A 12,526-nucleotide genomic window follows, 5' to 3' on the forward strand; every position below is an offset into this window, starting at 1 on the left:
ACTAAACCTAGCCTGAGAGTTAGGATTTAAAGAGAAGTAATGAATGCTTCAGCTGAGTCCTAAGGTAGTCTCTCAGGCTCCAATTTCTCCTCTTCAAAGTCACCCTTTACAGTCTCTGCCACCATCCATAATTTTTCCAAACATCAATCAACTATATCATTTCCTGCTAAACATCTCAGTTTCTCTCACATGATAAAGTATGAAACAGACTCATATTTCTGTGAACTTATTGTGACCCCACCTCCCCAGGGGCTGAGCACAAGCCTGATTTTTCTTTTGTTGTATGTTTTTGGTGCTTGGAACTAAACTCAGACCTCATACATGCAAAATATTGGCTCCGCCTCTGAGGAACATCTCTGGCAGCCAAGCCTAAGTCATGTGTCTCTCCCACCAGACTATGATCACTATGAGTGGGAACCATACCTAGTTGTATATATCCTCTACTAAATTGTGGTCAGTGAGGACTGGGACTAGACCTGGCCCTTTGTTAGAAGTACAACCAGCAACAAGGGCAACAAAAGGGAATGAATAAATAAAAATTAAAAAAAAGTACGACCAGGCCTGGTGATTTTTTTTTTAATTTTATTTATTCCCTTTTGTTGCCCTTGTTGTTTTATTGTTGTAGTTATTATTGTTGTTGTCGTCATTGTTGGATAGGACAGAGAGAAATGGAGACAGGAGGGGACGACAGAGAGGAGGAGAGAAAGATAGACACCTGCAGACCTGCTTCACCGCCTGTGAAGTGACTCCCCTGCAGGTGGGGAGCCGGGGCTCGAACCGGGATCCTTATGCCGGTCCTTGTGCTTTGCGCCACCTGCGCTTAACCCGCTGCGCTACAGCCCGACTCCCCAGGCCTGGTGATTTTACCTCCCCTGCCAGTTACTCTCTCAGGATTCTACTGAGTGTGACTTACTTGCATTCCTAGAATCACCCAGCACAAGTCTAGTACTACAGTACTAGTAATCAGTATGTAAAGAAACCCTTGCAGTGAAATCAGGGATGATATCCAGGAAATGTTATTTCTAGTGTTCAGGCAGAGTAGAATTAGGTTAAGTGCTACCCTATGGCATGCTCTTAGGTCAAGTTAAGCCTCTTAGACTAATTGGCACATAATTCAAGCTGTAAGTAATATTTCTGAAGGAGAAGACTGAGTATGAAGTAGATGTTCAAGACTTAAGATGAGAATAGTCTGGCTAGGGTTGGAGACCTAGGGGGTTGAGGTTCCAGGAGATAAGAAAAATTAGCTGGACTTTGTCAAACTCTGCTCCCACCCCAGGGACCGCTATCCACGCATTGGAGATATACTGCAGAAGTTGGCACCTTTCCTCAAGATGTATGGTGAATATGTGAAGAACTTTGACAGGGCTGTGGAGCTGGTCAACACCTGGACAGAGCGCTCCACCCAGTTTAAAGTGATTATCCATGAGGTACAGGTAAGCAGTGCAGCTGGAGAGATGAAGTCCCAAGGGATTCATTGCGTGTGTGTGTGTGTGTGTGTGTGTGTGTGTGTGTGTGTGTGTGTGTGTGTGTGTGTGTGTGAAGGGGATCTGCTGCCAAATCTTGAACACCTCTGTTTCTGTTTGTCACAGAAGGAGGAAGCCTGTGGCAACCTGACATTGCAGCATCACATGCTGGAACCTGTGCAACGTATCCCTCGCTATGAGCTGCTTCTCAAAGACTATTTGTTAAAGCTGCCCCATGGCTCCCCTGACAGTAAGGATGCCCAAAGTGAGTACTACACCTGGACCTCCCACTATCCGTCAAACCTTATCTCACAGCCTTCAATTGCAACATAATTTAGAATCAAGCATAGAATACACACACACACACACAGAGAGAGAGAGAGAGAGAGAGAGAGAGAGACTCTAATCTGAAACTCTAGCATGAACCTCGAGGATGGGATGTCTGTCTGAGTACTGAGACAGAATATTCAGAGGGATTCTCCCAGTCTGAAATTCCCAGCTAGAATTCCAGAATTTGGAGAGCATGCCCAGAATGATTCCCTAGAAGGACCCACTCATTTCCTAGGCTGAGACCCCAAAACTTACCCCCAATCTCATCCCTCAGTGAAGTTGTTCCAAGTCTAAAATGAAACTGAACCTGAAGATCCAAGAACTGAAAACCCAGATCCATACCCTCAGCCTGTCTCTAGCATTCCCCAGTAGGGTAGGCCCTGGAGAAGTGAGGCTCCAAGATACACTGGTACACTGGTAAGTTCATCTGCCTAGGGAGGTCAGGATGAGATCATAGTAGCAACTGAAATTTGGTGGCTGAAACGCAGTGATACAGGACAAAATAATTAATAAATAGGAGCCAAAAAGTAGGAGTAGAGCCCATAAGAATAAGGACCCTAAGGGTGGAAAGAAACTAGGATGTCTATTTTAGGTGTGTTCCTAGGAGCCCAGGACTTTAGTAGTCTTTGCTTGAGCAAAGTGGTGAACTAGAAATATTGTCTAGGAGGATGATGTCAGAGTGGAAAATAGAACTTGAAAGCTGGGTTAAGGAAAAAATTAGCTTCCAAACTTGAAAAAAATAAAGATAATTAACAGTTTATCACATAAATCTAACCCAGGACCCATGTATATTCATATTTAGTACAGGAGCCTTTGTAACCTCTGGGTCCCTGTGAGTTTGAGCTCATGATCATGTGAGTCATGGTAACAGCCCAGAACAGTCTGCGCTACACACATTACAGGACCATTCTTCCTTAAGTGGCAGAGTAAGATGACCCAGTTTCTGTTCAGAGAGTGGGGCTGTCCTTACCATTGCTAGTTTGTAGTGAGGGTAAGGTCATGGTGAGGCCCACAAAAGGGCTAGTGATGACATTCCTAATGGAAGTTACCAGTGATGGTAAAGACAGGGATCTGTTAGAGATCTAGACCCATAGTATGTATAGGACCTCAGATGATGAGGTGGCCTGATATTGGCCAAAATAGCCATCATTAAACGAGCCAGTCTCTTGCTCTTTTCCAGTTTTTATGGTCCTTTCTTTGTCTGACAAGCTTAAACTTTCTCATAGTTGTTATGGCTTTGAATGTCATTTGTTATATACAAGCCAGTCCAAATGAGTTAGGGAGGAAACTGACCTAGGTTTTTTTTTTTTTTTTTTTTTTACTTAGCTTTGGCTTATGGTGGAATGGGGGATTGAACCTGAGACCTGGGAGCCTCAGTCAACAGAGTCTGTATAATCATTATGCTATCTTCCCCACCATAGACCTAGTTTTTTAGTGGGGTCTAAGTTAACAACAAGTTTTTGGCATTTACTTGTTTGATAATTATAATAAAAGTTGTCTTAGGGGGAGTCGGGCGGAGGCGCGGTGCGTTAAGCATATGTGGCACAAAGCACAAGGACTGGCTTAAGGATCCCTGTTCAAGCTCCCAGCTCCACACCTGCAGGGGAGTTGCTTCACAAGTAGTGAAGCAAGTCTGCAGGTGTCTGTCTTTCTCTCCCCGTCTCTGTCTTCCCCTCTTCTCTCCATTTCTCTCTGTCCTATCCAACAACGACATAAATAACGACAACAATGTTAAACAAACAAAAGGGAAAATAAATAAATAAATAAATATAAAAAAGATGTCTTAGGGATATATATATATATCCAGACTTGGCCAGCTGTTTACAGTGTTCCTGCTAAAGATTGGCAAGTGGTGACAATAATGTTGGTACTCTGTCAAAAGAGATAAAAAGATGGAAGAGTAAACCTTATTTACTGTCTCTTGTATAGTTAGTTGAATAGCTAGAGTGAATGAGAGAAATGAAATAGGGGCAGGAGAGGAAGATGTTTAGGGCTAAGTAATAAATAGTTGATTGAAGAATTTATGGTGCCTTTTTTTTAGGCCCTTCTACTAGTTTTTTTTTTTATCTTATTAAGTTTAAATTTAATCACAAAGGACTACTAAATACTTTTACTTTAAAGTATAGACTTGTGGTCTCGGAGGTGACGTAATGGATAAAGCATGGGACTCTTAAGCATAAGGTCCCGAGTTTAACCCCCGGCAGCACTTGTACCAGAGTGATATGTGATTCTTTCTCTCTCTCCTCCTGTATTTCTCATTAATAAAAAAAATATTTATAAAAAAATATATAGACTTGCCCCTAATTTGTGGGAACATGAATACACGTACACAGTAATATAGGCCCCAGCCTATATTTAAGATCTGTAAGTTTGTTGGAAAACACACAAGCTGAAATAGACAAGGTAGTCCTTTGTGTTAGGAAAAATCTCACCAGGCAATAGAATTTGGGAGATTGGCATCTCAGGATTGGCATTTCTGGAGATATTTCACAGCAAAAAGGCAGTAGCAGTATAATTTTTCAGTGCATTGGAGGCCGGGTTCAAACATAGACTTTGTGCATGACCAAGAAGCACACTATCCATGTAAGCTATTTTGTAGTCCTTTCTTTTTGTTGTTGTTTTTATATTATTACCTTTAATGTTTTATTATTAATGAAGGGGTGAGAGACTCAGAGCATCACTCAAACATATGTAGTGCCAGGGATCAAACTCAGGACCTTGTACTCCCCCCTCCCCAGCACTGCTCAGCTCTAGCTTATGGTGGTGCAGGGGATTGAACCTGGGACTTTGGAGCCTCAGGCATGAGAGACTATTTGCATAACCATTATTCTATCTCCCCTGTCTTCATGTCCTTAAGTCCTGCATTCTACCACTGCAGCACCTTTGGGGTGCTAAACCCCTTCCCCCGTTTCCTACCTACTAGACATAGATTCACAGATTGAGATTTCCAGGCTTAGTCCAGTAGAATTGGGACTGGACCCCATATTGAGACCTCAGAAAAATGATTATCAATGCCATGCTAATTCTCCACATTTTATTTCCCTCCATCTAGGGACTCTTGAAGACACCTCCTATCTCATTTCCCCACTTAGGGCCCATGAATCTCAGAGTCAAATGCCAATATTGAACTTCCAGGACTGAGTTCTTCAACTACACTGGACCCCTAGCTTACATGACATTCCCAAACTGAAATTCCCCCAAGGCAGGTGTGTGTGTGTGTGTGTGTGTGTGTGTGTGTGTGTGTGTGTGTGTGTCCATAAACTAGATTCCCCAAAGGAGTTTACTCCTTTGTAACTAAACCCTGGATAGAGTCCCTTTTACTAACTGTATATTTCAGGGCAAGCTGCTTAGCATTTTGGCCTCCTATACTCTCATGTGTAGAATAGGGACAAAGGTGCTACTGATTTCATAGGACTGTTTGGAGAATAAATGAAATAATGCAGGTAAAACTTTTAGTATAATATCTTATACATAGTAATGGCTCAGTAAGTGTTAGCTATTTGTATTATTAAATGGATGAGATACTCCATACTGAATACTTTGAAAATCAGCCTAAATTGAGTTAATTAACTTTGGTTCTGTTCTGTGTCAACCTTAACCTTATCTGAGGACCCAGAATGAATGTCAGAGTTTGAGTTTGGTGACTGAGCTTCACACTAAGCCCAAAGATAAAACCCTCAAAAAGAATTTCTCAATCTGGTTTTCTGAGATCCTTAGATTAACAATCTCTGAGAGCCATCCAGAAATGTGCTGATTAACTTCTCCAGCCTGAGATCTTACAGTTAATCTCCCTGTTTTTTACCCTGTATACTTAAATCCCAGGAACTACCTCTACTTCTGAGCACCGCTGATTCATATCTCTGGTTCCCCAGACTGACTCCCCCACTGTCTATATCTCAGACTGAATTCCGGAACCTAGGACTTCCAAAATCAGACCAACTGGAACTCTTGATCTTAGGAGTCTACTCCAAGCTCTAGACTGAATTTAAAACCTAGATCCTAGTCTGCCTACTTCAGATTGTGCCCCACTATAGCTTTCAGATCAAGCCTATATGCCAAGCTTCCTAACTTCATTCCCCAAATGACAGACTAACACCCAAATGCTAAACTCCCAGACAGCCTATACACATAGAACCCCTGGAAATGTCATTTTATACCCATGCAGTACACCTCTAGACAGTCCTTGATATCTGAGCTCAGCAACCTACACAGGCTTGAGCTTGTATGCTCACATCTTGTCAGTGACATCTTCCTGCCTCCTTCCTTGGACACCTCCTGCCTCCACCACCCAGCATGTCATCTGTCCTGTGGTGGAGGAGATAAAGAATGCAAAGGAGAAAAAGGCAGCTTTGGGAACAGTTCCAGCTTTGATGTTAACTCTTTTTTTTTTTTTTTTTTACCAGAGCACTGCTCAGCTCTGGCTTCTTGGTGGTGGTGAGGGAAGGGTTGAATCTGGGACTTTGGAATTTTAGGTATGAGAGTCTCTTCGCATCACCATTATGCTATCTCTCCTGCCCCTGATGTTAATTCTGTTGACTCCAGGTAGACAATCTAAAAATTAGGACTGCGGGTGGGGTTAGATAGTATAATGGTTATGGAAAGAGATTTTCATGCCTGAGGCTCTGGAGTTCCAGGCTCAATGCCCCACACCACCATTAGCCAGAGCTGAGCAGTGCTCTGGTTAAAAAATATATATATATATATCATATTAATTACATATTATCTATTAATTATATGTTAAATATTTCTACCTCTCTCTATATATTATTTTACCAGAAGAGGTCAGGTGGGACACACATTCCAAGTTGGGACAGTGTTAAGTGTAGGACCATCCATCCCAACCTTCCAGGAGTAATATTGTGTATTACAGGAGAAGGGAACAAGGAAGATTAAAGATGTTTTAAAGTAAAATACACACCAAGAGTAAATGTTTAGACAGATAATAAGTGGTTTACATAAATAAAAACCAGAATACATTCCTAAGGGAGACAATGTCAGGGTAAAGGTGCTTAAAATGTCATTGTCAGAATGTCATTACATCAGGTACATTCCTTTGATGATATTGAGTTTATTCTAGTTATCCCACGCACAATCTATAGACCCTAAGGGCAGCAGCGAGACACCAGAATTATGGGTGATTGCATATGGCAATACAACCTTCTCTCTCAGCCTGTGGGCCAAGAAAAATCTATCCAGATTTGTTGTCATAGAGTAAAATTCTTGTAGCAAGGGGCAGAACCTGAAAAGCAAGTATCATAGTTAATGGAATGTACCTAGTTTTAAAAATATTTTTAAAGTTTTTTTAAATTTTTAGTACTATTTATTTATTTTTAGATACAGAGAGAAATTGAGAAGGGAGGGGGAGATAAAGAGGGGAGGAGACAGAGAGACACCTGCATCCCTGCTTTACCATTCATGAAGTTTTCCCCCTGCAGTTGGGGTTCGGGGACTTGAACCCAGGTCCTTGAGCACTGTAATTTGTGCACTTAACCAGGTACACCACCACCTGGCCCCATAAATAAATATTAAAAAAATAAAATTAGGGCTGCCACTTTATCTCTTGAGTCTAGTTTCCTTATTGGAAAAACAAGGACATAATTACATGTAACTTTTAAAAATAAAGTCTAAATAAATTATTTATTATTATTATTATTATTATTATTATTATTGCCTCCAGGGTTACTGCTGGGGCTCGGTGCTTACACTAAGAATTCACTGCTCCTGGAGGCTATTTTGTCCCTTTTGATGCCCCCCCTTTTTAAATCTTTTTCTTTTTTAAATTTGTATTTATCTATTCCCTCTTGTTTTTATTGTTGTAGTTATTAATGTCATCATTGTTGGATAGGACAGAGAGAAATGGAGAGAGGAGGGAAAGACATAGAGGGGGAGAGAAAGATAGACACCTACAGACCTGCTCCACCTCCTGTGAAGTGACTCCCCTGGGTGGGGAGCTAGGGGCTCGAACCAGGATCCTTAAGCCAGTCTTTGCACTTCGTGCCACCTGCGCTTAACCTGCTGCGCTACCACCTGACTCCCACCTTTTTTTAAAAATTATTGTTAAGGTTATTATTATTGTTGTTATTGATGTCATAATTGTTAAGACATAGAGAAATTGAGGAGCGGAAGACGGGGAGAGAAAGATAAACACCTGCAAACCTGCTTCACCACTTGTGAAACAACCCTTCTGCAGGTGGGGATCTGGGGTCTCGAACCAGGATTCTTGCGCTTTGCACCATGTGCACTTAACCCGCTGAGCTACCGTCCTGTCCCCTATTTATTTTTTACCAGAGCATTGCTCACCTCTCATGGTGATGCTGGGGATTGAACCTGGGACCTCAGAACCTCAGGCATGAAATCCTTTTGCATAATTATGCTGTTTCCCCAGACCTATTTTTTAAAATATTTGTTTATTCCCTTTTGTTGCTCTTGTTTTATTGTTGTCTTTATTATTGTTGTTATTTATTGATGTTGTTGTTGGATAGGACAGAGAGAAACAGAGAGAGGAAGGGAAGACAGAGAGGGGGAGGGAAAGACACCTGCAGACCTGCTTCACTGCGTATGAAGCAACTTCCCTGCAGGTGGGAAGCCAGGGGCTTGAACCAGGATCCTTACACTGGTCCATTAATGCTTTGCACTACGTGTGCTTAACCTGCTGCACTACCACCCAACTCCCCTCCCCAGACCTATTTTAAAAAATATTTAAAAATTATTTTTGGATAGAGGCAGAAATATATATATATATATATAATATATACTATATATATTATGTATATATATATATATATATATATATATAGAGAGAGAGAGAGAGAGAGAGAGAGAGAGAGCTGTAGCCCTGTAACCACTCTCATGAAACTATCCCCCCTAACCCTTCAGGTGGGGACCAAGGACTTGAAACAAGAGTCCTTGTGCACTGTGCACTGTAATGCATGTATTTAACCAAGTGCACCACCACCCAAGTCCCTCCAGCATTCACTTTAAAAAGAGAAAAAGAAACCTGTAACAAACAGCCTTCTTCTGTAGCCCCCCATCTGACCTCCTACTCTTTCTTTTTTTTCAAAGTTTTTTTTTAATATTTTATTTTATTTATTTATTCCCTTTTGTTGCCCTTGTTGTTTTATTGTTGTAGTTATTATTGTTGTTGTCGTCGTTGTTGGATAGGACAGAGAGAAACGGAGAGAGGAGGGGAAGACAGAGAGGGGGAGAGAAAGACACCTGCAGACCTGCTTCACCGCCTGTGAAGTGACTCCCCTGCAGGTGGGGAGCCGGGGTTCGAACCGGGATCCTTATGCCGGTCCTTGTGCTTTGCGCCACCTGCGCTTAACCCGCTGCGCTACAGCCCAACTCCCTGACCTCCTACTCTTTCTGCAGAATCTCTGGAGCTGATAGCCACAGCAGCTGAACACTCTAATGCTGCCATCCGCAAAATGGTGAGTGGACTTTCTAATCCCTGATCTTCTTTGGTCACCTACTTATGGTATCTCTGTCCTGGTGGGCTTCTAACCTGTAGACAATTGATGAGAGGATAGCACCCCAACTGTCTTTTGCTCAACGTCCCCTACCAGGAACGAATGCACAAGCTTCTGAAAGTATATGAGCTTCTAGGGGGTGAGGAAGACATTGTTAGCCCTACCAAAGAGCTCATAAAAGAAGGCCATATCCTTAAGCTGTCAGCCAAGAATGGGACCACTCAAGACCGATACCTCATACTAGTAAGTGCTACGTGTAAGAGGTCATCCCTCTTCCCTCTGCCCCAAACATACACATTTACCTGACAGACTATTATAACTCCCATTAGCTATCCTTTCCTTTATAAACGAATGTTTTCACTACCCATATTAGGGATTTTTTTTCTTTTTTAAATATTCTTTTTCTTTTAAATTAATTAATTATTTATTTATTTATTTATTTATTTATTTTTAAATTTTTTCCTCCAGGGTTATTGCTGGGCTCGGTGCCTGCACCATGCACCCACTGCTCCTGGAGGCCATTTTTCCACCTTTTGTTGCCCTTGTTGTTGTAGCCTCGCTGTGGTTATTATTATTGCCATTGTTGATGTTGTTCGCCATTGGACAGGACAGAGAGAAATGGAGAGAGGAGGGGAAGACAGAGAGGGGGAGAGAAAGATAGACACCTGCAGACCTGCTTCACTGCCTGTGAAGCGACTCCCCTGCAGGTGGGGGTCCGGGGGCTCGAACCGGGATCCTTACGCTGGTCCCTGCACTTTGCACCACATGCGCTTAACCCACTGCACCACCGCCCGACCCCTTTCTTTTAAAATTGTATTTATTTATTATTGGGTAGAAACAGTAAAATTGAGAGGGGAGCGGGGAGATAAAGAGGAAAAGAGGCAGAGAAACACCTGCAGCACCACTTCACCACTTGTGCAGCTTTTCACATGCAGGTGGGTACCAGGGGCTTGAACCTGTGTCCTTTTGCACTGTAATGTGTGTTTTTAACCTGTTGTACTACCACCTGGTCCTGGGAATTTTCTTTTCTATAGATATTGTGACCAAAACTTAGAAGTTGTTACCTAACTAAAAAATGATTCCCATCCCATGTCTCTTTCCTTGAAACTTGCCTTGAATCCCTAGTAATATATATTCAGATGTCCCATGAAGAAGGTACACTTCACCCTGGTCTTCCACTTATAGATCCCAACTTTATTTCTTCCTAGTTCAATGACCGCCTTCTTTACTGCGTACCCAGGCTGCGTCTCCTTGGCCAAAAGTTTAGCGTGCGGGCACGCATTGATGTAGATGGCATGGAGGTGAGCATTGGGAAGTGGGAAATGGGAACCTGAAGACATTCTGACTGTGACCACGTTTATAAAAATGTGTATGTGCAGAAGGCAAGGGTCTGTGGAGCACAGTAGACATCACCAAGTCCCCCTTTGCTTTTATTCAGCTAAAGGAAAGTTCCAACCTCAATCTGCCTCGGACCTTCCTGGTGTCAGGAAAGCAGCGTTCCCTGGAGCTACAGGCCAGGTATTTGCCTTTATCTCCCCCTTCTTTGCAGCCCCATCTCCCCTTAAGATATGGAGAGGGATTATAATTCTAGCCTACCTCTGTAGGGAAAAGATATTTCCAGAGAAGGGGTGAACACCTTTCTCCAAAAACGCGGGTTTGCTTTTATGGTGGATTAAAGAGGGAAGAGTAGGATATTAATGTGAACATGAATAAGAAAAACACAAATAGCTTATTGTTGATCCAGAGATTTAAGAGAAATAATCATCAAATGCAATGCTTGTCCATGTTTGAGAAAATACCCTAAGATACATTTGCAGAACAATATGGGAATATAAATATGACCTGAGCATTATAGATTGGGGAATTACTGCTGATTTTCTTAAGTGTGATATGGTACAGTCTTTATACTAAAAGTGGCCCTGTTTTGGAGATACATGCTGAGAATTTAGTATTATATCTGACATTCACTTATTTATTTTAGCAGAGTACAGATTCATTTAGCAAAGGCACACACCAAAAGGCAAAGTGCATGCTTCCTTTCAAGAAAGTGACAAAAGCCAGGCTCTAATCTACACACTGTATAGAAAATGTATCTAATTAAAGAGAAGAAAAAAGATAAATACTCCAGAGTAAGGGCTTGACTCATTGAGATAAAAGTTGCATGTGGAGTAGAAAATGTATTCATTCAATAGTTAACTAAAGGAAAAAGGAATACATAATTCAGTCAGAGCACCTATTTGAGAAAAGCCTGAAATTTGTTTTTTAAAATGGTTTATAAACAAAAATGCACACATATACACATTCATTCACATGTGGACATGTGAACTAAATAAGGCAAAATGCTATTCTTACGTCTATGTAACAGGTATTATTATACCTATGATGTCCTGTTTTGAAAATTTCAAAACAAAAAGAGTGAAAATAAAATCAAATTTAAAGGACTGGGGAGATAGCATAATGGTTATGCAAAAATACTTTCATGCCTGAGCCTCTAAGGTCCTGGGTTCAATCCCTGGCTCCACTGCAAGCCAGGGCTGAGCAGTGCTCTGGTCTCGATCTCTCCATCTCTCTCTCTCTCCCTTTTATCTCATTACAATAAAATATTTATTTTTTTTGCAATAATGCCCAGCCATGTAGCAACGGGAGTTTTATAGCCATCATCCATTTGGATGATTAATAATAGCAGTTAACATAATGACTAATACTATTTTTTTCTTTTCTTTTTTTATTTTTTTTAATATCTTTTTTCTATTTATTTATTCCGTTTTGTTGCTCTTGTTGTTTTATTGATGTCATCGTTGTTGGATAGGACAGAGAGAAATGGAGAAAGGAGGGGAAGACAGATAGACACCTGCAGACCTGCTTCACCGCCTGTGAAGTGACCCCCCTGCGGGGGGGGGAGCCAGGGACTCGAACCGGGATCCTTACGCCAGTCCTTGCACTTTGCGCCATGTGCACTTAACCCACTGTGCTACAGCCTGACTCCCTGACTGATACTATTTTAAGTTCATCTTAACTTAAGCACTTTATTTATTATAAGTTTTTATTATTTTTTTAATTTTTTCTTTATTTAATGTCTAGAGACAGCCAAAAATCAAGAGGGTGATAGAGAGGGAGAGAGACAGAGAAACACCTGCAGCATTACTTTACCACTTGCAAAGCTTTTCATCTGCAGGTGGGGGCCAGGGGCTCGAACCCGGGTCCTTGCGCATTTTAACACGTGCGTTCAACCAGGTGTGCTACCACCCGGCCTCTTATTATAAG

At 41.7% G+C, this 12,526-nt stretch overlaps 1 protein-coding gene across 1 annotated transcript in view; it reads left to right on the forward strand.

Annotated features, from left to right (window-relative positions):
- FGD1 (FYVE, RhoGEF and PH domain containing 1) overlaps window positions 1-12,526 on the forward strand; it is a 68,862-nt gene that overhangs the window by 36,784 nt on the left and 19,552 nt on the right. The window contains exons 7-12 of the mRNA XM_060183395.1: window positions 1,277-1,433; window positions 1,590-1,728; window positions 9,165-9,223; window positions 9,359-9,505; window positions 10,471-10,563; window positions 10,701-10,780. Of these exons, the coding sequence (XP_060039378.1) occupies window positions 1,277-1,433; window positions 1,590-1,728; window positions 9,165-9,223; window positions 9,359-9,505; window positions 10,471-10,563; window positions 10,701-10,780 (675 nt within the window). The remainder of the gene's footprint in view (window positions 1-1,276; window positions 1,434-1,589; window positions 1,729-9,164; window positions 9,224-9,358; window positions 9,506-10,470; window positions 10,564-10,700; window positions 10,781-12,526) is intronic.

Source organism: Erinaceus europaeus, chromosome X (genome assembly GCF_950295315.1).
Source record: "Erinaceus europaeus chromosome X, mEriEur2.1, whole genome shotgun sequence".
Lineage (NCBI taxonomy): Eukaryota > Metazoa > Chordata > Mammalia > Eulipotyphla > Erinaceidae > Erinaceus > Erinaceus europaeus.